Below are 24,399 nucleotides of genomic sequence, written 5' to 3' on the forward strand. Positions count from 1 at the left end.
GGCAGCCCCTGCCCCGGCGCTGTGTCCCTGTGGGGTGTGGGGACACGTGGAGACAGCCCCCGCCGGCACCGTGAGGCCCCCCCCTGGCCCCGGCCCAGGGCACGCCTGGCCTTTCCCTGCCCGCTGCGGCGCTGGCACCGGCCCCCCGGGACCAGCAAACACGGCGGACCCAAGAGGTGGCAGCGGCTCTGTGGGGGGGCTGCGGCCCGTACCGTGGCCGTGCCACCCCGTGCCACCCCGTGCCACCCAGCCCCTGGCAGTCCTTGCCCCATTGCTGCCCTCGAAGGGCCGCTGGGGTCCCATCCCCGTGCGTGTCCCCCCCATCCCCGCTGCGCTGTGCGAGCTGGCAGCGGGGTGCTGGCCACGGGGGGCCCCCCCGCCGGGCTATTTGTAGGGTGAACAGATGGGGGCTGCAGACAGATGGGTGCTCGCAGGGTGCCAGCGGGCAGAGCTCGCTGGCCGGGCCCCGGGGACATCGGGCTCCGTCCCCGACCCCTTCAGCGGAGCAGAGGGGACCCGGGGCCGCAGAAACAACGGGGGCCCGAGGGGACGCGCGGGCAGACCCTGCCTGGGGTGGCGGACGGATGCTCCGCGCCACCACCACCGCGGGACAGGGGACGGGGACCCCGCGGCCAGCAGCCGCAGGAGCCCTGGGACTGATCCTTGGAGCCTCGGGGGCCAGCTTGGGCCTGCTCCTTGCCCCCCCCCCCCCCCTCGCCAGGCGCTCGTCCCCGCTTTTATTCGATCGAGTTACAAAGGGCACGTGGAAGGCAGAGGGCTGCAAATAGTGCAAGGCTCTTTTATTTCGACAGCTGCCGGCCACAGGCGGCCCCCCGGCACGGGCCACGGGACCCCAGGACGGTGCCGGGGATGGGGGGGGGGCAGGGGGGCAGAGACCCCGTGGCTCAGCCCACACGTGGGGGCTGCCGTGGGCGCTCGCCCCCGTGCCGCAGCGCTGCCGGCGCGTGCCCCCGCGTGCGGGCGGCCGGGCGCTGCTTCCCGTTATAGCGGAGCGCGGCAGCGGCGCGCACAGGTAGAAGGGAGCCGCGCTCGCCCCCGCATCCCCCCCCCCCCCCAGGAAGGATGAGAAATCTCTGAACCGTTCCCTGCAGAGCTGCGGGCTGGGGGTGGGGTGGGGTGGGGGGGAAAACGAGCTCAGCCAGGACCCCGGAGAAGGGGGCAGCCCCAGGGGACAGCCCCGGGGGTCCCCACGAGTCCCCCCAGTGTCCCCCCCAGGGGTGAAGCCCCCCAGGGGAAGGAGCCCACGAGCCCCGCGGGGGCTGGGCTTTGTAGCCGTGTGCGAAGGGCACAGCCTGGCACGTGGCTGTGTCGGGACAGTGACGGGGACAGACCTGTCCTCACCCCCACAGCAGCTTTCCCCTCCATCCCCCTTGCCCCGGGGTACCGCTTCGGGAAGCTGGGAGTCCCAAGGAGCCCCCAGACCCGCCGTGTGGGGCGGGGGCAAGGCCGGACTCGGAGCGGGGCAGAGCCCGACCGCACGGGGAGCGGGGCAGGGGTTTGGCACGTGCCAGGCCGAGGTTTCAGGGCTCTGCTCGGCAGGGGAAGGAGCCGAGCACCCGAGCAGCCTCACCGGGTGAGGTTCGTGTGGGGCAGCCCCCCCCCTCTCTGCCCGCGGCCCCCCCGGGCCGCAGCGGGCGCGTTGTGCTGCTCAGGGCTTGCCGGACAGCTCGCTGACCCGCTGGCGGAGGTGGAAGGCGAACTCGAACATGGTGGCCGCCAGGCTCTGGTGGATGAGGTACCGGGGCAGGCGACCCTGCAAGGAAAGGAGAGGAAACAGTAGGCGAGTGAGAACAGCAGCGCGACGGGCGCAGCAGCCCCTGGGGAGGTGAAACCCCCCCCCCTACCCCCCCGGGCTCCTGCCCAGGGGTTTTGCTCCCTGCCCCAGGCGCCTCCCGGCACGAGCGCCGCAGCGGGGAGCTGCTGCTTTCAAGGAGTTTTCTCCGGGGGAGGAACTGAAATGCATTTTGATGTTTCTAAAAAGCCCGGCACGACTCAACCCGAACCGCCTCGGCCCGTGCTCTATTATGCGAGATGCATAAGCAAGCAAGGCCGGGCTCTGCGGGGGCAGGCAGCAGCGGCAGGGCTGGGAGCGCCGCTGGGGCTGGCAGCGGCTCCGCGCCCCACGGGGACCAGGCAGGGACGGAGCCGGGGGGGGCACAGCCCCTGCCCGGGCACGGGACGGGAGCAGGAGAAGCCCCGGGGATGTGGTGCACGTGGGGGGGGTTCCTGCAGCCCCCTTCAGCAGGGCAGGGGCTGAGGCTTCTCTGAGCCCGGTGCTGTAGTCAGGGACCGTTTCAGGCCCCGCTCGGAGGAGAAGCTCCAGCCCAGACACAAACACACACACACACGTGTGCAACCCTTGCCCTTCGCTGCGGGAAGGGGTGAGCCATGCGCTATAAATACTGCGCCGGGGCCAAAGGAAATACCAAGGCAGCACAGGCGAGGGGTCTGGGCAGCAGCAGAGCCCTTCGGGAAGATGGTGGAAGCAGCTGACGGGCCGTGTATCGGGAGCTCAGCCGGCGCGGCCTCTCTCTCGCAGCAGCAGGCAGCGGGCGATGGCTCCCCGGCCTGGGAAGCGCAGGGAACGTCCCCCCGTGCCCAGCCCCATCTTGCACAACCAGCGGGGCTGTTTCCGCCCCCCGAACCAGCCCGTTACAGAGGGGAGGAAGAGGCACGGGAGCCAGCCCCGTGAAGGAAAAACACCTCCGGCCCCAGCCCCGTGCCAAGCGGCGCCGGGGGGGCAGCGGGGGCCGGGGTGCTGCCGCGCTCGGCTCGACCCCGCTCTCGCTTCCCAGGCGGGGAGCTGCCAAGGCGAGCGCTTCTGCAAATCCCTCGCAGGGCATTTCACCAGGAGCGCGGTGCCTGAGCTGCTCTGTGGGAAGGGAGGGCCGTGGGAGGGGAGGGGGCCGCAGCTTTGCAGCAGAGTGCTGATGAATGGAGCCTTTGTGCTCGCTGCTGCAGCGCCGTTTCCACGTCAACCTCGGCTCGATTCAGCGGAGGAAGAAAACAGGGCAGCTCCCCCCCCCACACACCCCGATGCGCCCGGCCCTGCTCCCTTCACGCTGCCTTTGTCTGGGCCACCGGCGAGGGCTCCCCCGTAAATAGCTGCGGATCTGGGGCACGGCGTAGGGCCCCAAGCGCCGCTCCCCGCATGCCCCTCGCGCCCCCCCGGGGGGCTGCGTTTGTGCCGAGGTTCTGGGAGCAGGGCACGCCACGGCGGGCGCTTCATCCCCTCGGCGGGTCCCGGGGAGCAGCAGGCAGCCAGACCACAGCTGACATGCCCGACTATTTCTGGTCCCCTAAGAGGATAAAATCACCTCTTCCCCAGTCCCGCACGGAGAGGTGAAGCCCGTAGCCGAGACCTCGGCCAGGTGAGGAACGGTTTCCCGGCCCTACACCGGGGCAAATTCCGGGGGGGAAAGAGGGTGCACAACCTCTGCCTGCAAAACTCAGGTCCCCTTAGGGCACCCGTCGGCAGCGGCCCGAAGCTGCACCCGGGAGAGGCTCGCAGCAGGACAGCAGCCCCCGCGCTGCCCGGCTGGGAGCAGCGGGCAGGTCCCCAGCAGGCGTCGCGCAGCGTGCGGGGGCTCTGGAAGGTGCTGGTGTCCCTGCCGGGGGAGGGAACACGGCCACGGCACTCGCACGTCAGCGAAGACTTGGCTTTACCTTCAGGTCCGTGTTTAGAATCCAGATGAAAGTGCAGACCCTGGGGTTGCTGGGGCACTTCAGCACGATGAATCCTCCGGGCCCGTTCTCACCCCTGCAGGGAAACAGCAGCAGCAGCAGCACGCAGTCAGACCGGGGGAGGCTGAGGAGCCGCTCCCTGGCACCGATCCTGGCTCCTGCCGCAGCACCCCCTGGCCTGGCAGCGAGGACGGGAGCCCCGCGGGGTGGGAGCAGATGCGCAGAGCGCCCGGGAAGGGATCCGGCTTGGCTGCAGGCTCACGAGCAAACACCACGAGGCAGGTTTCCCACAGGTGCCTTGGCAGCGGCGGTGCCAGGGCTGCTGCAGGGCTGCAGGCTGAGGAGCAGCCTCTGCCTCCGGACCGTGCCAGCGCGGCCGGCACCGCACCACGGGGAGGTTTCAGAGGCACGGCCTGGCAGAAATGGGTGCAAACAAGCAGGTCCCAGGAGAGCCGAGCACTCAGGGAGACCGTGCTCGGTCAGGACAGGCTCAGCGCAGACAGCCTCGTCACTACAGCCCCCAGATCCTTCCTCGCACCATCTGAGCGTCTCAGAGAGGAGAGCTGTGCTTACACACACAGCCCAGATACAGATTTCCCTTCTCTGCTCAGGAACACACACTATTTTTGCTGCATACATTTGTTAAAAGATTTTTCTAGGCCCTGAAGTCCCCAGCTCTTAAATAGACTGAGGCAGCTATAACGGCTCCGAGTTAAAATGTCAATTACTTTAACCAGATTATTAGGAAAAACAAAGTCAGTGCGTGAAGTGGCACAGCTGGGCCCCAGGCACCAGCGCAGACGGTAACAAGGAGTCCTTGTTTGATGAGACCAACCCCGCCGAGATCCATCACCAGCCGCGCGAAACCTTCCCTTCGGAAGGGGAGAGGCCAGAGACCTGCTGACACCCTGGGAGCCGGTCCATCCTGACGCAGCTCGTTTCACCCCCGGGACCACCTCTCGGCGCCTGCAGCCTTTAAAGTCCGTAAGCGGCCGGCTTACGAGAAGCAAAAGGCATCCGAGAGGCCCAAGGAAAGACATGGTCAGCTGTTTACTGCCCCTCAGAAATGGCAGCTGGCCCTGTTTGGGAATTAACTGTTACATAAACAGGATGCGGATCGGGTTGGGGTTTGTGCTCTTACTGGTCGGCACCTCCGCTCCCCAGAGCGGAGGGAGCAGAGAGCTGGGAAACGCCCGAGCAGCGCTCAACAGCACGGAGAGTTTCTTTAACAAAGGAAGAAGAACAAGGGAAGCGAGGTTCAGTTCCACAAATAGATTAGTTTCCTGAAAACGGTGCCAGAAAGACAGCAGGGTTTTCATTTAAGTGGCTCTCTGCCCTAAGCTGAAGCAAGGCGCGTGTGTCAGATCGCAGCTCAAATAACAGGATCTGCCTCTCACCTGACATACTTGGAGAGCGGAGGCTTCAGGCTGTGCGTGGTCGACATCCCTGAGGAAATGTACCTGTCTCTTCTTCTCTCGATCCGACGCACGTTCACAAAATCCCTGTGCAAAGGAAGGGCAGTGACTGCTTTGAGACGTGCAGGGGGCTTCGAGGGAGCAGATCACAGGCTTGGGACTGCTGGGAAAGGCTGTGGCAAAGGTATGGCAGCATATGGACACAGCACAGCCAGCACGGTTAGCAGGGAGACAGGCTGAGTGACTGGGACAGATTTGGGCTCCGAGACTCTTGCCAGAAACGGCTGGAGGAGACTTCAGGGGCTCCTTGCCTTTGGGAGCGGTACCCAGCCCTGCTCCGGGGATGCCAGGAGCTCCCAGCCCGCACACGACGACGGGGCTGGAGCCGGGCGCCCTCGCTGCGGTCGGAAGCTTCCCTCTGTGTTTTAGGAAGGTGTTTGGGGGGCTCAGCGCAGCACAGACAGCAGGATGAACTGACCTGGGGGAAACGACACCGCCTGCGGCCCCAGCTGCTACGTCGTACGAAACGATCGTGTTGTCTTCAACCCGCTGCAAGATCTGGAAGGAAAAAAAATAAATAAAAAAATAAAAGGATTTCCTCAGACTGTGCCTGCAGGTGCCAACAGCTGGGCGATGCGGCCCCTCCTCAGAACAGCACCACGACTCAAAGCCAGCGCCTTTAGCAGCTGATGGCAGGCTCGGGGCTGGGGCCGAGCTCGTTGGCGGCACACGCAGAGGTTCCTCTGCTGGCCCGGGGCTGCCCCTCTGCCCCTCCAGGGGGGCGCAGGCGTTGCCTTCGGATCCCCGCCACACCGGCGGCGATCGCCCCAACCGCACCGAGCAGAAGCCGGCTTGGCTCGGCCGCTGGCCCAGCTCCCTGCCCACCTCGTGGGCTTTTGGACGGGCACCGCCACGCAGCTGGCTGCCGCAGAGCATTCGGATCGTACGGATGAGCGGCGGAGATTTAACGCCTCAGTGACTCTGATCCAGCTAAGCTCCAGTAGGGCCCGGGCACCGCTGACAGCCGGTGCGGGGCCGGGAAGCTCCAGCTCTCCGCTCCAAGGAGCTCCTGTGATTAAGCCATCTTTGTCCGGCACGCTCACCTGGCAAGCTGCCACCGTTCTGTTCCACAGGATCATCTTCTCGGGCTGGAGAATAACCTCCTGGTAAACTGTTTCAGCAGAGCACTGCAGGAAAGCCTGAGGACAGAGCCAGAGCAGTTAGCCAGTCCCCCGCTACACCTCGGTAAGACGATTTCTAAGGAACGCAGGGCAGATCACAAAGAACGACGGGGATAAAGCAGGAGGGCAGCGCGGCGAGGCTGCAGAGCTGAGGCTGTGACCCCGCTGCCGCAGCGCTCCCGTTCCCAGGGGCCTGGAGGGCACACGAGGAGTCAGAGGAAGGATCAGACCCCGGGGAAAAGCAGTCGCTGAGCTGCTGCCTGCTGGGGTCTGCGCTGGGTGGGAGGGCAAATATCTGTCTGTACCACAGACGGGCCTCGGGGCTGACCCGGGCTGGCTCCTCCACCCTCACCCTGCCTCATCAGCGATTTTGTGGAGCAATTGCACGCGCAGCAGAGTCACTGAGAAGCTGCTCCGAGCTCTAGCACAGACAACAGTCATTTCCCCACGTCCCCGTGGGACGGGGGATCTTCAGAGGCACACGGTTAACGCAGCGGAGTGGGCCCGTGCAGCTTTTCCTCGTGAACACAGAGCCGCTCCGCCGGCAGCTCCTGCCAGCAAGGCAACATATGCACTGGAACAAAGAAAAGCCACCGCAGCACCGATGCTTCATTAAAGCGTGGTTTACAGCCAAGGCACTCCAGCGAGAGGGCACGGAGCACGGCACTTCCGCGCGGCTCTGCTCAATGCCAGGCAGCAGCAGACGCACGCTCAGCCCTGGTCTTGCTGGCAATTAGTTGCAATTAGCCTCCTTGGTCAGATTAGTCCTAGATGCTGGGGTTGGAAGCGAGTCTTGCAGTCACCTGCTCCCACTTCTACCAGCAGAGACTGGGGCCCAGCAGATTTGCCGGGGAGTTTGTCCGCCAGCCAAGGGGTTTTCCTGGAGAGATTCCCTAGAGCGCGCAGCGCAGTTCATCTGTCTCAAAGAGCGCTCTGCAGCCTGACCTGTCCTGCCAGGGCCAGGAGGGAGCGTGAAAGCCGAGCCGCGATGCCAAGCAGAGCAGGCTCTTTGCCTGTGCCACACGGGCTGAGGAAGCGATACGGGAAGGTCCTTACCTTTAAAATAAAGGTCTTGCCGTGGAAAGGTATTTCGAAAGTGTAAACAACGTCACCAAAGTCCTGCGCAAGAAATAAGGAAGTTACATTCATGCTGGCAAAATAAAATTAACCGCTTCTACCTGGGCTAAAGCCTGCTGGTCTACGAGCACTGTGCTACGGGGGCAGGATGCGGCCCGCTCCCGTGCCACGCAGGACCACCCCCGGCCCCGAACCGTGCCCGCTCCCCCAGGCCAGGCCAGGCCGCCAGCCCCACGGCAGGAAGGACACCCAGCACATTTCAGATGCCCATGCACAAATTTCCATAAACAAAACAACATCCAGAGAGGCAGCAGTGATGAGACAGGAAAAGAATCCAGCCCGTGCCAGGCTGCAAACTCCGTTTCAAGGTCAAATTCTCTTTGTAGCAAGCTACCAGCACCAGTGCAAGAGAAAGGGCTTGGTTTGCCAGCACTGCTGTTGTTACCTACATCTGAGAAGAGACTCCCTGGAGGGGTTAGGGATGGACAGATGATAACCTTTCATCATTAGCCCCGTGTTAAACTCTGATTAGTCTATTTAAATCCATCCCCCTTTGGATAAAGAAAACAATCTGCCCAGCTAGTTTGGCACCAAACAATGGATCACTTGACAGGGGAATTTTAAACACCAGATGAGACTGCAGTTTGCAGGACTCTCACCCCAGCCATGTCAGGAGCCCACAAGCAGAAAGCAAGGTTGGTTTTAGGGGGCAGAGACAGGGCGCCTTCCACTCCACGCTTTGGGCAGAGCAAGGAGCTCTAGACACCCCAGCAAACCCCGCTGTAGCTCAGGGAATAAACCCCTGAGGTGGGGAAACGGGCAGGGCTCCCCGGTTCACCCTCTGCCTCCCACAAGGTCCCTGTCCTGGGGACGGGGACAGGCACAGGGCCTCGGGGTGGGCCAGCAGGAGCAGCCTGTGCCCCACGCGCTCCTGCTCCCCCTTGGCTCACAGCAACCCCAGCTCGGCCGGAGCCTCCCCAGACCCCAGCACGCTCCTAAAAACACCCTGCTCTGCAGCACGAGCAAAAGCAGCAGGGTCAGGACCCTGGGTGCTGCACGTGGCCGGCACGGCACGGCACAGCACGGCTGTGCTCCTCCCCGCCGCAGCTCTGCGCCCCCCCCAGCCTACCAAAGGTGAATTGTCCGCCCCTGCCCGCCCGCTGTCGAGAGGGAGGAGTGATGGGCTCTCTCCTGTCAAACGGGAAGGCAATTAAACGTCTAATTAAATAAGAGGGGATTTTACATTTAACTGAACTGGAATAGATTCCTAATTCAATCAGGTAATTGTAACGCTTGTTAATTTTTCATGTCGCAAGGAGGTTTCAAAAGCCTCGTTTGTCCTCCAGTTTTTGCTAAGCCATCCGTGCTTGCTGCCGGGCAGCGGGGCGGGGGGACACTTGCATTGTTTTTCTCGAACTTCCAGTTCTCCTCCTGCGCCAGGATTTGGTCCACAACTTCCATCGCCTCTTTGCCTTGCCGGACGTATTCTTTCTCCTAGGAGAGAAGGGAATATTTCACTCGTGGGGCTTGCAGGGAGCCCAAAGCGTGCGTGCGAGGCTTGCTACCCACCTCCCAGGGCTAGCAGAGGGAAGCGGGCAACCTCCCACCACCACACCGCGGAAATCTCTTCATTCAGGTCACAGAGGCCTCGTTTTGGAGCTCGAAGTCACGCTCCCCGCCCTGGCTGGCATCCACACGCCAGCTGCGCCTACCAGCGAGCCTCCTGCCTCGGCGCAAGGGCTTCCAGCAGGCCGAGGGCTGCGAGGAGCGCAGAGCTTCCTCCCGCGGGAGCGCCGGGGCTGGAGCTCAGCAGCAGCAGCACCACTTGGAAGGCGGCACCCAGAGGCCTGCGCCCAGGCAGACCTCGGGGAGGTGCGGGACCGCCCTGCTAGCTAGGGGAGGACGGCCGAGGCGATGCCCTCGTGGTGCGTGACCACGTAACCAGGGGGGAGAGGGAGAGGCAGAGCCAGAATCACACCCCCAGAGCAAAGGCTGCGAAACGAGGGACAGGAAGGAGGGGCAGGAGCGTCCACCCCTAGTTACCTGCGCTGTCAACGCCTTCCTCCCCAGACCTTCCTCGTCCGACTCGTTGTCCGACCCTAGCGGGAAGCGCACAATTAACACACGCATAACGAAGATCCCACGTGAACAATCTCCCCCTGACCTTCCCGCGGAGCAGACAGCGTCCGATCCCTGCTGTCAGCGGGTGCGACGCCAGCATGGCCCGGGTCCTGCCTCCCCCAAAACGCGGCCGGCTGCCAGGGGCGGCTCTGCTCCCTGGCTGGGTGTCAGAGGCACCGGGACAACTGCTCCGGCTGACGTCCTGCCGAGCTGGGGAGGTCTCGGAGCAGCACGAGGGGCGGTGTCAGGGCAGTGGCGGTGTCACAGGGCAGTGGCGGTGGCACAGGGTGGTGTCACAGGGCAGTGTCACACTGTCATCTCTGCCCCTCACCTGCTGGTGGCGATTTGCCCCCATGCCCTCATCCCGAGGGCGAGGTTTTCCGAGCACAGCTCGTAAGCATTAAATCCCAAGACCCACAAAACCCTCCGGCTTCCCACGGAGCCGAAGCCAGGCGCGTGGGGCTGAGCGTCACCCCGCGCTGCCGACGGCACCGAGACAGCGGGGCCGTGGCTGCACTGCCCGGGCACGGGGCAAGGAGAAGCGGCCGGATTTGCAGCGTCAGCTCCCGGAGGCGCTGCCACGGGCCGGGCGAACGAGGCAGAGCTCGGCGAGAGGCGCGAGGAGCCCCCGAGGGACGCGGCGGGGAGCACGCCTTACCTGCGAAGGACTCCGGCGGGGAGTAGAACTGCCCGTCCGAAAGGGCTCCGGGGTAGAGCAGGGGCCCGCGGGCGGCCGCGGCCTGGGCTGCCAGGTACCCTGGGGACCAGAGCGGGTCTCACACACCGTGCCCCGTGCTTCAGCCCCAAGGGGGCTGGGGGCCCTGTCTGTTCCCCCCCCCCGCAACCAGCCCAGCCCTCCCCAGACGGCCTCCCGGCCACTTTCTGCCAGACACAGCTGCTCGGCTCGCGCTGCCACCAGCCAGCCCACGAGCCTTTCAGCTCCTATTGCCTCATCTTTTGTTGGAGACATTTTATCCGCACGGAGATCAATGGGCTCTTTTGCCTGTCAAATCCAAAGGCGATTAAGCATCTAATTAAATAAGAGCTTCCCCTGGAAGCAATTTGGAACCCGAGCCTAATCCAATAGAGGCATTAAACACTTGATCATTTTTCATCTTAAAGCCTCCTTGCAAGACCCAAAACATCCTCTGGTGTTTTCCAGTCGCTCGGTGCATTTCTGACCCAGTCTCGCTCGACAAATACTTCTCAGTTTACGTGCCGCTTCCCAGTCCTCTTACGTCAGAGAAGCCTGGGGGAAGGACGAGCTCCTTTTGCTGTAATAGGGCAGCCACCCAACCCCAAACCCAGCACCCGCTCCCTAGAAGGGCCCTTGGAAGTGACAGGTGCCCCGCCGTGCGCGGGAATTCGTGCAGCATTAGGTCAGAAAAACTCGGTCTCAGTTTAGTCTGACCTCAGTGGTTAGAGGCTGTCAAATTTCACACACCGTAACCCACGCTGCACCCCTGTAATGTATCTTCGAGTGAAGCATTCCTCTCCGAAGGTCTCCAGCCCAGATCTGAAGACAGATACCAGGAGCTGGAGAGTCCCACGGTCCGCCTGGCGTTTGTCCCACTGTTTCAAAACATTTTCACTGATGCGGAGGTGAGCTCTGTTTCCAATACGTCTGGCTTCGGTATCCAGACATTGGGGAATTTGGCATGTTTTTCTCCTCTCAATTAAAAGATGCTTTTTATAATCTGGTATTTTCTTCCCCTGAAGGGACTTGTATACCACCACAGAACTGAGTCAGGCACTTACCGTCACAGCCAGTCTGGAGATCACTTCTCCATAAATGTCATATCTGTCAAGGTGCTGCCAAAGCAGCAGAAACCCCAGGCCTGGTAGCCTGATCTGCCAGCTCCTACCAGAGAAGAGCAAAATACTTACATCGTTCCTCTTCTGCTTCCTGAGTTAGGACTTTGAAATCCAGGAACCAGGTCTCTAGCCAAGCAATGACGAACGAGACGATAGGAAGCAGATAGCCGAACGCCCCTTTGGTCAGAAGCTGAGTGGAAGAAAGCAAAAGCCACAGGGAGTTCACACAAAATGGCAAACGGCAACACCAGGCAATCACAAAGCAATCCCCCGCGAGCCCAAGGAAACCAACCTCGGAGAGGATGACCTTCACAATCAGGAAGGCACTGGAGACCAACGTGGTGACCTGGAAAATAAAATCACGCACCTCAGATCCCTGCGAACCCTCGGCAGAGAGCGCAGCCTGAAAACAGGAAAGCAGGAACTGCCTCCTTACCGCTATGACCCACCAGTGGCGCAGCCTTACGATCGCGTAGGCCAGCAGCAGCACGAAAAATCGGAAGAAAGCCAAGACCTTGGGAAACAAAAAGCCATCAAGGCGAGTCAGCGTCCCCGTCCCCGTGCCAGGCACTGGGAGGATGCAGCCCCCCCGAGGACCTCGCCACCCAGATGGGGCCAGAGGTGCAACAGGACGGGCTGGGACGCTGCGACCTCCCCGCTCTGCAGCCCCCAGCCCCAGCCCACGGCCCCCCCCCGCCCCGAGCTGTCGCTGGGATACTCACAAATATGTCGAAGAAAGAGGTCTTAAAATTGTACTCGATGATTTCACTCTCCAAGTTCTTCTCGATGCCATCCTTGGTCTGGAGAGGAGACGGGAAAGGAGAAAGCTATCGAGTGCACTGATAAGGAAACAACGATAGGAGGAAGGCGGCCGAGCGGTGCCTGGAGGTTGGCGCCGGGTCGGGTTATGCGGCAGGCACGCAAACGCGCCACGCAGGCACGGGGCCACGGGGGGATGCAGCAGCCCGTTTCACCCCCTGCTTCACGCCGAGGGGAGCCAGGGCTGGAGCAGCTCACGGCGACATGCAACACTTCGGGGGGGGGAGCTTTCTACAAAGGAAAAGCTGCCCGCTGGCTCCGTGGCTCCGGCTGTTTGGGAGGAAGCCCTGAGCAAGCGGACAGCTCCAGGAAGCGCTCGGCACCGGGCAGAGCTGCTCCCACAGCCGGACGCCCGAAGCATCCCTCCTGTGAGGTCGCTCGGCAGCGGGGTGGACTTTAAGCTGCGATCGTCCTCTTTGTGCGAAACCCCTCGGCGTTCCTCCAGGCCAGCCCGTGGGCCGGGGGGGAAAGCGGGAGGAGAGGGCCACGGACGTGCAGAAACGCGAGGAAATCCGAAAGAGGCAAAGCCACGGCCTCTGCTGTCGTACCCAGGCGTGGAAAAAGCTCACAGAAGAGCTCTCTTGCCTCACCCCGAGACAATCTGGGGCTCGACAGCCTCTCGGTGCTTCTGACACCATAAATCCTGCTCTCAGGAGCTCGGGCTGGCTGTTTACGAGGAAGCGGATGGCTCAGGTAACTGGAACAAATGCTTCACCTTTAGGCTATTGGTTTGAACGCGGCCCAGCTGGCCGGGACGCCGGCGCACGCTGACAGCTGTTTGATGATCTGTGAGGAACAAGGCGGCGGATCTCAGGCCAGTCCTTGGCAGCCTGGTGCCCTGGCACCCTCTCGTCAGACAGTCCAAGGACAGACGAGGCAGCCGGTGGGAAGTGGTCCCTCTAGGTCAGGCCGGTGCTTAATATTCGGGGGGGTGTGGGGGGGGGGCAGCGGTTCTGCACGGCTGCTTCAGCTGACGGGGGGCTACGGGGCTCACGCCAGGCAGCTTCGCCGAGGCGCTGCCGAGAGCCCCTTCCCAACGCCGCCGCTCCGACAGGAGGCAAATAAAGGGCACGGCGAAGGCCTTGGGTCGCGATTTCTGGGAGGTGTTGTGGATTAAACGCCCGCCACCGCCCTGAGCGAGCCAGAAGAATTGCTGGAGGCACCTCTTTGTCTCTGCGAGCAGCGGGCGCGCAGAACCACCGCTCGCAGGAGGCAGACATTTAACGAGGGCCAATTCGCTCGGCTTATCTCGCAGCGAGGGAAACCATTTGATAAAAAAAGCATTAGTCACGATACAAACTCATCGCTCTCCATAACCAGGCAAATAAGCCATCCTAATAGCCTTAAATATGCAGCACCTCGGCTCAGGGCCCGAATATCACCGCTTAGTCACTCGTTAATGGCTACCTGCGAGACCTACGCTCAGCATCACCCTGACGACCGCACTGCCACAGCTTTTGCCCAGGGCCGGAGGTTTTGATTTGCGGGCAAGCACCGCTCCGGAGAGCCCTGAGGACGGTAGCAGGAGGCTGGGGGTCCAGGCCGGCTGCTGGGCACCGTCGGCATCGCAGGAATGCCGGCCCCGAGCTGCTGTCGGGGGGGGGGGTCCCTGCAGGGTGCTCAGTACCGCGGCCGCGGGGGGGCGAGGGAGCCGCCGGCCGAAGCCATCTGTTAGGTGCGGACACGGCGGGAGATAAGCGGGAGAGAGATAAGGGTCGCTGAGCGAGCGCAGGACCCAGCGCTGATAAAGGAAGGCCAGGCACCGGGCGGGCTGCCTGCGGGAGGGAGCGGCGGGCTCTATCTCTCCATCTCGCCCTCTCTGCTGCGGTCGCCCCGCGGCAGGGCAGGACACGCAGCGCCTGCAACCCGAAACCCGGCGCCCGCGCGGCCCCGACCGGTCAGGGCCGGCTGGGAGAGAAAAAACACACGGCCCAGGGAGCGACTTTGACCCGCCGGGGCTGAAGTAAATAAGCTGGGTCTTCCTCGTTGGTCGGCGATGCGGCGAGGCGACGCGGCACCTCGCGCCGGCCACTCCGGGGAGGACGAGGCCCCGGCGGCGCCTTTGAGGCAGAAGGGCAGCACCTCCGGCGTTGGGAGGCTGAGATTAGCGGCAGGGACCAAAGCTCAAAGCCCTTTTTGTCCGTGCCCAGCAGCTGGAAGGGGGGGGGGGAGGAAGGTCTGCACCCCCCCCTCCCCTCGCCACCCCCGCAGGGCAGGGCAGGCGGCGGAGCCGGCAGCTGCTTGGCAAAACGCCGCGGGCGAGGGGAGCGGGGGAGAAATTCGGCCAACCCCGCCGCCGCCGCGGGCCCCGGATCTCGTTACGGAGCAGCGCCCAGCCCGACACGCACGGTGTTAACGACCCCGGGCAGCCACAACAGAGCCTGGGCGCAGGAAACGGAGCCGGGCGCCGGGAAGAGCAAACAAAGACTTGGCCCCGGGGACCTGCGAGAGGGAGCGGACGGACGCAGGAGGAACCGGCTTCACAAAAGCGCTCAGGCTCAGGAGAGGGAAGGCCCCGGGCGTTCGTTTTGCCCGACTTACGTTCAGTTCGATGATCCACAGCAAGGAGATGAAGAGCAGGTCGAAGGTGACGAAGAGGCAGAAGGTCCTCCTCACGTCCGAGATGGCTTTCCTCTTCTCCGGGGAGAAGTAGCAGTAGGGGGAGAGGCCCTGGCTGTGGGACAGCGAGGTGCTGATGGACGCGATGGCGGGGAGGCTCCGTTCCAGGTCGTGCTGCAGCTCCCTCGGCTTGCTCATCCTCGGCCCAAGCAGCTCGGGGGTCCTACGTCAGCCGGGGCCGCATCTGCGAGGCCGGCGTCACCTGCGGGGGGGCACGGGAGGGGGACCCGCGGGGTCAGGGGGAGCAGCAGCGAGTCCTCGCGCCCGGAGCACAGGGAGGAAGCGGGCGCCCGATGCCCCCCTCTCCGGGCGCACGTTCCCAGCACCCCATCAGCCAGGGGCCGCCTCTTTCCCCTCGCTGCCGGGCGAAAGGAACCCAGCTGCCTTCTAGGTTGCCCCCGAGCCTCCCTCGCAGGGCAGAGCTCGCCCAGGGCTCGCGCCCCGCACCAGCAGGGCCCCGTCCCTCCTGCGGGGTTGGGGGGGAGAAGGATCACCCCCCAACGCTCCCACCCTGCAGCACCCCCCCCCATGCAGGACACGCTGCAGGCACGGGGAGAGCCAAGCCGGCAGCTCCAGCGCGTGGCCAGAGCCGAGCAGAGGATGGCAAACGCCACAGGGCCGCCGTTCGCCCCGGTGCTGGCGGTGCCAGGCACGCGGCGGCCCCGTGAGCAGCTCGGGGGCGAGCGAGGCGTCGAGGCCGCCGCGCTAAAACGTCTCCCTTCCGTCAGCAGCGCGCGAGGAGGCCGCTCTCAGCGGGGCGGCCGAGCGGGGAGGGAGGTGCCAGGGCTGGGCACGGCGGGGGCTGCCCCGAGCCACGGCCCCGGGACAAACGGCCCCTGGGGAACGCCCGTGCTCTCAGGGCGCTTTGCCTGGGAGCAGCGGGGGTGGGTGCGCGAGGGGGAGCTGCCCTGCTCCCTCCGGGACCCGAGCGAGGCGAGGTCCGGCTGCAGTGCGTCTCGCTCGGAGCCGGGAGGCCGCGGCCGGGGAAAAAAAGCCCCAGGACTGTGCCCAAACCTGCAGGAAACGGGGGCACGCCGCGGGGCTGAGGGGCTGCCACGTCCTGCCGGGGGGGAAAGGCCGCGGGGCAGCCCCACGGAAACCGCAACGCCGGGGCCCTCGGGGAGCGGCGGGGCCGGGAGGAGCGGGGCCAGGAGGAGCGGGGCCGTGCCGCCAGGGCCCCGCCAGTCTCTCCCCCGGCCCCGCGGAGGAGCCGAGGCCGTGTCACTTCGGATAAGCCGCCGCGAGCCCATCTCAAAGCGAGAGGCGCTCGGGACATCTGTGGGCGCTGAATAATGCATCGCCTCCCGGCCGCCCGCCGCCTTCTCCGCCGCGCTCCCCGCTCCGACAGCGCTTTGCACTTAGGCAGCGCCCCCCCCCAAACCCCCCCTCACAGCCCCCCCCCCCGTCACTTCAGAGCTCTTTAGGATCACCCCGAGAGACGCCCGGCCCCGATCCCCGAAGCCAACGGAACGCCAACCGCTTCGAGGCCCCGACTGCTCGAAGGGGTGAGGGCTGAAGGCACGCTTCGGAAGCTCGCCTGTCCCGAAGCTCCCGGGGGGGCATCGGTGCGGAGGCTTTGCCCCCCCACCCCCCCCGGGGGAAGGCCGGCGGGACGCAGAGGCCTCTCGCAGGAACATTTCCAGCCCAGACCGGGGCCGATCCGTCCGGGAGCTCAGCACAAGGAGCAGCGGCACCGGGGGCTGGCTCCACGCGCCCCTCGCGGGGTGCCAGGGGAATTATCGAGCTCCCCGTGCCCCAAGTTGTGCTCCCGGCCCCCCCCCGGGCCCCAGCCCCCGAGCCCCTCGTTAGCGCGCCGATGCCACGGCTCCCATCTGCGGCCTCCCCCCCTCGTGACACCGCTTCCCCTTCCCTACTCGCGCCCTCCCCAGCCGGCACGACGGCCCCGCGGCCCCGCAGCCGGTGCCCCTGCTCCTCGGGGAGCTCCGCACCCGACGCTGCGGCCGGTGCCTGACCGGGGGGGGGGGGGGGGGGCAACGCGCAGCCGAGCATCCCGGGGGCAGGGACCTCTTTAAACAGAGCACCTCTCCCCCCTCGGTTCTGCCCCGGGGCAGGGCAGAGCGGCCCCGAGCCCCCCCCAGATCCCTGCTCCTCTTCCTCTTCCTCCTTCCCCTCCCGGGGTGTGGGGGGGGCTCTGCAGCACCCGGTGCGGCCCAGCCGTGAGCGGAGCCCCCAGGGGTGCTGCCAAGAACTCAGCCGTGGGACAAACGCGTTGCGAGCGCCCCTCAAAGCACCCAGGGACCCCCCTCAAAGCGCCCACGGACCACCCCCCCCCACCCCCCCCCCCCAGGAGCCCCAGCTCCCCTCAGCTGCTGCCCTGGGAGGGGCTGAGCCAGCCCCGGGGCCTCATCTGCCCCCGCCGGAGGCACGGGCTCAACATCTGGGAGGGCTCCGGCCCCCGGGGAGCTGCTCGAGACCCCCGCAATGGCTCGAGCCCCCCCCCAGTGGCTTGAGACCCCCCGCCGTGAGCACGCACGGGGCACCGAGGGGCTGCGGCGGCGGCACCGGCACCACCACGAGCCCCGCCGTCCCCCGGGACCACCGGGGGGTCACGGCACAGCAGCAGCAAGGAGCACGGGGGGGGGAAAAAATCTGTCCTGGGGGGCTGGAAACGGCCCCCCGGGGGGGGGGGCACCGAGCGTTGGGGGCACGGGGCCTGCCCGGTTCCCGTCCTCCTGCTGGGGCACCGGGGCTGGTACCGGCGGCACGGGAGGGGGGGAGGAGGAGGAGGAGGGGGGGAGGGAGACACGGGGGGACGCCGCAGCCCCACGGGGCCGGTTCCGTGCCCGCAGCCCCGGGGTGCCGGTGTTGGCGGGGGGGGGGGGGGGTTAACGAATGGAGCCGGGGGGAGCCCCAGGCCCGGGGCCGGTACCGGGGGGTGGTACCGGGGGGTGGGTGAGGCCCGGCCCCGGGCGGCCCCGTTCCCACCGGGGTGGGCCCGAGCGCGGGGACACGGCCCCCACCGGCGGCCTCCGCGGGGGAGGGCCCGGTACCGGCCCCAGTGGTGGCTCCGTTCCGCTCCTCCCCCGTTGCCCTCCCGTTCCCGGCCCCGCTCCGGTCCCGGTCCCTTCCCATCCCGGTTCCGGCCCCGCTCCGGTCCCGGTCCCTTCCCGGTCCCTTCCCCTCCCGGTTCCGGCCCCGGTCCCGGTCCCTGCCCGTACCTGCAGCCGCCCGCGGCCAGGCCCCGCCGGAAGCAGACCCCAGCGCGAGCCGCTTCCGGCCCCGCCGCCACCTCTGACCCCGGAAGCGAACGCGCGGCCGTGCCGGGGGGGGGCGGGGGCTCTGAACGGAGCCGGACGGGGGCGAAACCATTGGGAGGGAGGGGGGGGGAAGAGCCCATTGCGCTGTGCGCGCGGGGGGGAGGGGGGGCACCCCGCGCCCCCCCTGGAGCCCCCCAAGTCCCCCCGTGTCCCCCTGAACCCCCCCGAGCCCCCCAGCGCCCCGTAACCCCCCTCTGAGCCCCCCCAGGCGCCCCCCAAGCCCCCCCCGAACCACCCCGACCCCCTCCAAGCCCCCCCGAACCCCTCCAAGCCCCCCCCCGAGACCCCAGACCCCCCCTTGAAGCCCCCCAAGCCCCCCCGAGCCCCCCCCGAGTTCCCCAGCACCCCCCAAGCCCCCCCCCGAGACCCCCAGTGACCCCGAACCCCCCTCTGAACTCTCCCAGGTGCCCCCCGAGCCCCCCCCCCGAACCCCCCCCAAGACCCCAACCCCCCCCCAAAGCCCCCCTAGACCCCAGAGCCCCCCTCTGAGCCCCTCAGCACCCCCCAACCCCCCCCTGAACCCCCCCAGGTGCCCCCCAAGCTCCCCCTGAACCCCCCCTGACCCCCCCAGCGCCCCCCAAACCCCTTTGTAACCCCCCCCCGAGACCCCAGACCGCCCTCCAAGGCGCCTCCGAAGCCCCCCGAGCCCCCCCACCCCCCCCCCGCCCCCCCCCAGCCGCTCGGTGCCGCTCCGTACAGCTCAGCTTTATTGGGGGGGGGCGCAGGCGGCGCTGGAAGCGAGCTCGGGGGGGGGGGGGGGGGGGGGGGGCACGGGGGAGGCCGCAGGGCCCTGCCCCACGAAGCCCCCGGCCGGCCACGGGGGGGCCCGGCCCCCCCCCCCCTCCTCCAGCTCCCCCCCCCCGAACCCCTCCTGAGCGAGGGGGGCTCCGGGGGGGGGGGGGGGCAGCGTGGGGGGGCGGGGGGGGGGTCGTGGGGCTGGGGAAGGGGGGGCACGGCGCAGGCGAAGCGCAGGCAACGGCGGGCGGCCAGGCCGGGCGGGGGTGCTCCGGGGGGGGGGGCTTGCGGAGCGAAGCAAGGGCGGCTTGCCCCCCCCCCCCCCCCCGGGGTGGGGGGGGTCATCGGCGGCCCCGGGGGGGGGGGCGGTGGGCTGCGCGGCTAGCTGGTGCCCGGCGGGAAGGTGGGCGAGGGGCGCTCGGTGCCGGCGGGGCGCGGGGGGGCCTCGGCGAAGCCCACGTGTCGCCGCTCCTTGCTGGCGTCTGGGTGGGGACGGCGGCACGGGGTCAGCGCTGGGGGCCTTGGGGGGGGGGGTCCCATGGGTGTGGGAGCTGTGGGACCCCCCCCCTATCCCCCTATCCCCCCCCCCCCCCTCAGCCCGTACCGCTGCCGTCCTCCGGCTCCTCCTCGTCACCCTCCTCGGCCCCCTCGGGGTCCTCGGGGATGTCGGACACGCTGAGCGCCTTCAGGTCCTCCCCGCGCTCGTCGATGCCGCCGGCGAAGGACACCTTCTGGCCCCCTGAGGCAGCGGGACGGTGGCCAACACGGGACGGGGACGGGGACGGGGACGGGGTGGGCCCGGTGGGGGGCACGGGGACGGCCCCGGCCCCAAATCCCCGTGGGGCATCTCAGAGCCCCGTCCCCGCGGTGTTCTCCACCCTGCAGGGTCCCTGTCCCCAGTGGTGGCCCCATCCCTGTCCCTATTTTTACAGCATCCCCGTCCCCACAGCGTCCCCAACCCCACGGCGTCCCCATCCCTGAGGTGGCCTCACCCACAGCCCCAACCCCACCGGGTCCCCATCCCCGCGGTGCCCCCAGCGCCGTGGTTTCCCCGTCCCCATCCCCGTGGTGGCCCCATCCCGGCAGCGCCCACGTCCCCGCCACGTTCCCATCCCTGCGGGGTCACAGTCCCCGCGGCGGCCCCGTCTCCGTCCCTGTCCCCGCTCCTGTCCCCATCTCCACAAGTGTCCCCATCCCCGCAGTGTCCCAGACCCTGCAATGTCTCCGTCCCTGTCCCCATCCCCAGTGTCCCCATCGCCAGTTCCCCCGACCCCACAGTTTTCTCAGTCCCCATCCCCAGCGTCCCTGTCCCCACAATTTCTCTGTCCCTGTCCCCATTCCCGTCCCCATCCCCAGTGTCCCCATCCCCACAGTTTCCCCGACCCCACAGTTTCTCTGTCCCCATCCCCAGTGTCCCTGTCCCCCCAATTTCTCTGTCCCTGTCCCCGTCGCCATCCCCATCCCCCTCCCCACAATGTCCCTGACCCCAAAGTTTCTCCGTCCCCCTCCCCACAATGTCCCTGACCCCAAAGTTTCTCCGTCCCCCTCCCCACAATGTCCCTGTCCCCGCGGTGCCCCCGTTACCTTTCCTCTTGTGCGCCTTGGTGGCAGGGAAGATGCTGCGCTCGGCTCGGACCTGGCTCCCCAGGGCTTCTCGGGGGGTGTGGGGGGGGGGAAAGCAATGAGGCGGGGGGCAGAGGGGGCGCGGGGCCCCCCCCACAGCCAGCACAACGGGGGGGGCCCCGGCTGGGGTCAGCACGGCCCCGGGGGCCAGCAGGGGACAGAGATGCTCCCCGGTGGGGACACCATGACCTCGGCCCCCCCCGTGCCCCCACTGCAGCCGGCAGCACCCAGCCCTGTGTCCCCCCCTGTCCCCATGTCCCTTCACATCCCTGTGTCCCCCCCCCCCATGTCCCCCTGTGTCCCCCCATCCCTCCCCCCCCATCCCTGTGTCCCCCCTCTGTCCCCATGTCCCCCCTGTCCCCACGTCCCCCCATCCCTGTGTCCCCCCTCCATCTCTGTGTCCCCCCTCCATCCCCATGTCCCCACATCCCCATGTGTCCCCCCGTCCCCGTGTCCCCCCCGTCCCCCCCGGTCCCCGTGTCCCCCCCCCCCACTCACCAGGCTCGAGGGCGCTGTCGGGGTCGCAGGCGCGGGCCAGCTCGTGGTCCCCGTCGTCGGCCTCTCCGTCCGAGCTGTCCCCCCCGGCCAGGCCGCTCTCCAGGTGGGACTGCACGATGCGCTGCATCGCTGCCCAGGCACCCGCGTCAGCACCCGCCGTGCTCCTGGGAGCACTGGGAGCACTGGGGTCTCCCACGGGGCAGCACCGGAAGAGCCGTAGCAGGGCGGCGTGCCCAGGTGGTGTCCCATGCGCCCGCCGTGCCTCGGTTTCCCCATTCTGACAGCACCGGCCTGGGGGCTCGGCCAGCCCCGGGGGCAGCCCCAAGTGTCCCCCCCCTAGGGGACCCGGTCCCTGGGGACGGTACCTTTGAGCGAGGGCGGCGTGTAGGCACACGGGTTGTTCCTCTTTGGTTTCAGCAGGCAGCCCTCGCCGGAGGCTCGCTGCGGGGCAGAGCGGCCCGGCGGTGTCAGGGACAGGGACACGGCCGGCCCCCGCACTGGGGACAGCCGTGGTCCTGCACCCCGTGCGAGCTGGGTGCCGTGACGGGGGTCTCGCAGTGGGGACCCCGGGATGAACCCCCCCCCCCCACACCCAGGTTGGTGACACTTTAACGGGGGCCCCGCAATGGGGACCTGGGATGAGACCCCCTGGGACAGGGACCCTACAGTGGGGATCCCGTTATGGGGACCCGAGGCTGAACCCCCCCCCCAGCGGTGAGGATCCCACAATAGGGACCCCGATGCGGTGTCCCTGTGATGCTGCACCAGGAGCTGGGGGGGGGGTCAGCGATGAGGACCTGAGCCCCGCGGGGTCCCCGTGTCACCCCACACTTTGCGCAGCCTGACCCCGGTCCCCGTCCCCGCGTCCCCGTCCCCGTGGTGCCGTTCGCCTGTCCCCAGGGCCACGAGGAGGCAGGGAACCGATAAGCACCGGGACCGGGACGGGACGGGGCGGCAGCGCCACGATAACCCCGTGGTGCCCGCGCCACGGCCGTACCGGGGAGCATGGGGGCGGGCAGGGGGCTCCCATGGGGCCGGGGCTCCCATGGGGCCGGCACCCACTCACCTGGTAGGGCAGGGACTCGTCCTCTGCGTCCGCAGCGCCGGGAGAGAGCGGGTGAGCAGGATGGGTGCCGGAGCCAGCACCCCCTGCCCACCCCGCGGCCCCTGTCCTGTCCCTGCCACCCCACCCCGTGTGCGACCCCCCTGTCCCCTCCCTGCCACCACGTCCCAGACCCACCACCCCATACCAGAGGCGACCCCGCGCCCCGTACCCGCCACCAGGTCCCATCCCTGCCACCGCGTCCCACCTCTGCCTCCACGTCCCTTCCCTGCCACCCCATCCACCTGGGAATTGTGTCCCCCTCCCGGCCACCTCGTCCCATCTCTGCCACCTCGTCCCATCCCGGCCACCTCGTCCCATCCCAACCAACTCGTCCCATCCCGGGCACCTTGTCCTGGCCACCTCGCCACCTCGTCCCATCCCACCTCGTCCCGGCCACCTCGTCCCATCCCAACCACCTTGTCCCGTCCCTGGACCAGCCCCCTGCTGTCCCCAGAGCCACTCGTGCCCCGTCCCGTCCCCAGCCGGGCGCCGTCCCCGTCCTGGCTCACCTGGGGACGAGTGCTCGGAGAGCTGGAAGAGCATGGCAGGCGTGGGCCTGCGCCGGCGGATCTGGGGCACAGCGAGCATCACCGGCCGGCCTGGGGGGTCCCCTCGCCCCCTGCCCGGTGCCCCGGGGCTGAGGACCCCCGCGTCCCCCACCCCTCAGCAGCGTGGGGCAGGGGACAGGCGCGGTGCCCCACGGAGGGGCCGTGTCCCCATCGCAGGGTCCTCGTGCTGTCCCCAACCTCCCCCCCAGTCCCTCGCGGCCCCCCCCCCACCCTGCACAGCTCCGGGTCCAGGGCGCGCAGGAGCCGTGTCCTGGGGACGTCCCCTCGGGCTGGGCAGAGCCTTGCTGTCCCCTGCCGTGTCCTGTCCCTGCGTCCCAGCCCTTCCCTCCTGTGCCGTCCCCGTCCCATTCCTGTCCCCTCAGTCCCAGCCCTTCCCTCCTGTCCCGTCCCCGTCCCCGTCCTGCCCCGTCCCCCGCACAACTCTCCCTCTGCACAAACCCGCGCACCTCGGAGCGCTCCCGTCCTCTCCCCGTCCCATCCCGTCCCCCGATCCGCTCCTGTCCCCTCCGTCCCTCCCATCCCATCCCATCCCCACCCTCCTGTCCCCCAGTCCTGTCCCCTCCGGTCCCCCTTGCCCTGCTCTCCCTCTCCCATCCCTCCTCTCCTGTCCCACGCTGTCCCCATCCCGTCCCCTGCACGGCTCTCCCCCGCCGGCACCCAGCTCCCCCGGCACCTCGGGACACCCCCGTCCCTCCGTGGGACCCCGCCAGCACCGGCACCACGGGCGCCCCGGGGTCCCTCAGCACCCCAGGGTCACCGGGCACGTGGTGCCACGCCGTGGCGCGGGGGACACCGGCGTGACCCCGCTGCCACCCTGCCCTCACCATCTCCACGGCGCGGGGGTCCAGCTGGCTGGGGGGCGCCGGCACCGAGAACTGGATCTTCTTGCGGTCCTTGGGGTCCATGGCCTCGGCCGCGGGGGTCTCCGCCGCTGCTGCCCGGTGCCGCACGGGAGTTCGGCTGCGCCCGGGCTCGGCACGGCGAGGACTGAACGGCGGGAGGTGGGGAAGGCAGAGCCGGCGAGGAGGAGGAGGAGGAGGAGGAGGAGGAAGGAGAGGGAGGGAGGACACGTCTCCTACCAGCACGCTGAATTATTCATCCCCCCGGGCAGGGGGGCCGAGGCCGCGGATAATGAGCCCTCGGGGAGCTTCGGGGAGCCCGCGAGGGGGGTTCGAGCCCGCGGGGGCCCCTTAACCCGTTCCCCTCCGGGGGGGCCCCAACCGCGGTGGCGGTGGGGGCCGGGCCGGGGCTGGTGGTGGCCATGGGAGTCCCCGGTAGCCAGTGCCTCAGTTTCCCTGCAGGGCAACGGGGGCATCGGGGCAGCCCGGGCGGGGGGGACAACGCAGGGCACGGCCTCGGGGCTGCCCCACGGCACGGGGACAGCCAGCCCGGGACAGGATCTGCCTGGGGGGCAACCGTGGGGGACAGACCCTGCAGGCACGGTGGGGACACGGGACCCCGAAACGTCCCGTCCTCCTCGTGCTGGGGGGCCCCGTGCTGCCACCAGCCGTGGCCCTGGGGTGTCACGGAGGCAGGGGACCGCGCTGCCACCCCAAGCCGTACCTGGCTCTGCCCCGGCCGGTTTCCCCACGGAAAATTCCACCAAACCCCAAACTTCCTTCCTCGAAGAGCAGCGGGGGGGTGAATCCGCCCGGCCCCCGTTCCCACACCTCCACGTATAAAAACCCGGGTGACTTTGGCCGGGCCGTGGGAGCGGGGACGCACCCACCCCTGGCACGGCTCCAGCCACCGGCGAGGTCCCGGCCGGCCCCGTGCCCACGCGGTCGGTGCCCGGCGCTGCACGTGGCGGGCTCTGCCCCCGGCCCCGCACGGGACAGC

The 24,399-nt window shown here is 67.7% G+C and overlaps 2 protein-coding genes across 4 annotated transcripts; both read right to left on the minus strand.

Annotated features, from left to right (window-relative positions):
- Nucleotides 1–779: 779 nt before the first annotated feature.
- STARD3 (StAR related lipid transfer domain containing 3) lies at nt 780–18,076 on the minus strand. The gene is made up of 15 exons (XM_066981560.1): nt 17,932–18,076; nt 14,675–14,954; nt 12,037–12,114; nt 11,751–11,828; nt 11,607–11,660; nt 11,387–11,504; nt 10,158–10,256; nt 9,422–9,477; nt 8,780–8,872; nt 7,358–7,420; nt 6,224–6,319; nt 5,599–5,678; nt 5,103–5,207; nt 3,688–3,781; nt 780–1,774 (listed from the first exon to the last, which is right to left on the minus strand). Exons 2-15 carry the CDS (start codon nt 14,888–14,890, stop codon nt 1,670–1,672), a joined length of 1,335 nt encoding a protein of 444 aa, XP_066837661.1. The 5' UTR covers nt 14,891–14,954; nt 17,932–18,076; the 3' UTR covers nt 780–1,669.
- An 854-nt stretch (nt 18,077–18,930) lies between these two features.
- PPP1R1B (protein phosphatase 1 regulatory inhibitor subunit 1B) lies at nt 18,931–24,275 on the minus strand. 3 transcript variants are annotated; one of them, XM_066981734.1, is made up of 9 exons: nt 23,640–23,804; nt 23,385–23,547; nt 22,501–22,561; nt 21,953–21,975; nt 21,252–21,327; nt 20,887–21,015; nt 20,350–20,415; nt 19,370–19,504; nt 18,931–19,247 (listed from the first exon to the last, which is right to left on the minus strand). In XM_066981734.1, the coding sequence occupies exons 1-9, from the start codon at nt 23,657–23,659 to the stop codon at nt 19,147–19,149; spliced, it is 774 nt and encodes a 257-aa protein (XP_066837835.1). In that variant the 5' UTR covers nt 23,660–23,804; the 3' UTR covers nt 18,931–19,146. The 3 variants fall into 3 exon arrangements, with proteins under 3 accessions (XP_066837835.1, XP_066837836.1, XP_066837834.1); XM_066981735.1 differs by lacking the exon at nt 23,640–23,804 and adding an exon at nt 24,124–24,275 and having other exon boundaries at nt 18,932–19,247; XM_066981733.1 differs by lacking the exon at nt 23,640–23,804 and having other exon boundaries at nt 19,145–19,285.
- Nucleotides 24,276–24,399: the final 124 nt, after the last annotated feature.

This window comes from Anser cygnoides, chromosome 22, assembly GCF_040182565.1.
Source record: "Anser cygnoides isolate HZ-2024a breed goose chromosome 22, Taihu_goose_T2T_genome, whole genome shotgun sequence".
In the NCBI taxonomy this organism is placed as follows: domain Eukaryota; kingdom Metazoa; phylum Chordata; class Aves; order Anseriformes; family Anatidae; genus Anser; species Anser cygnoides.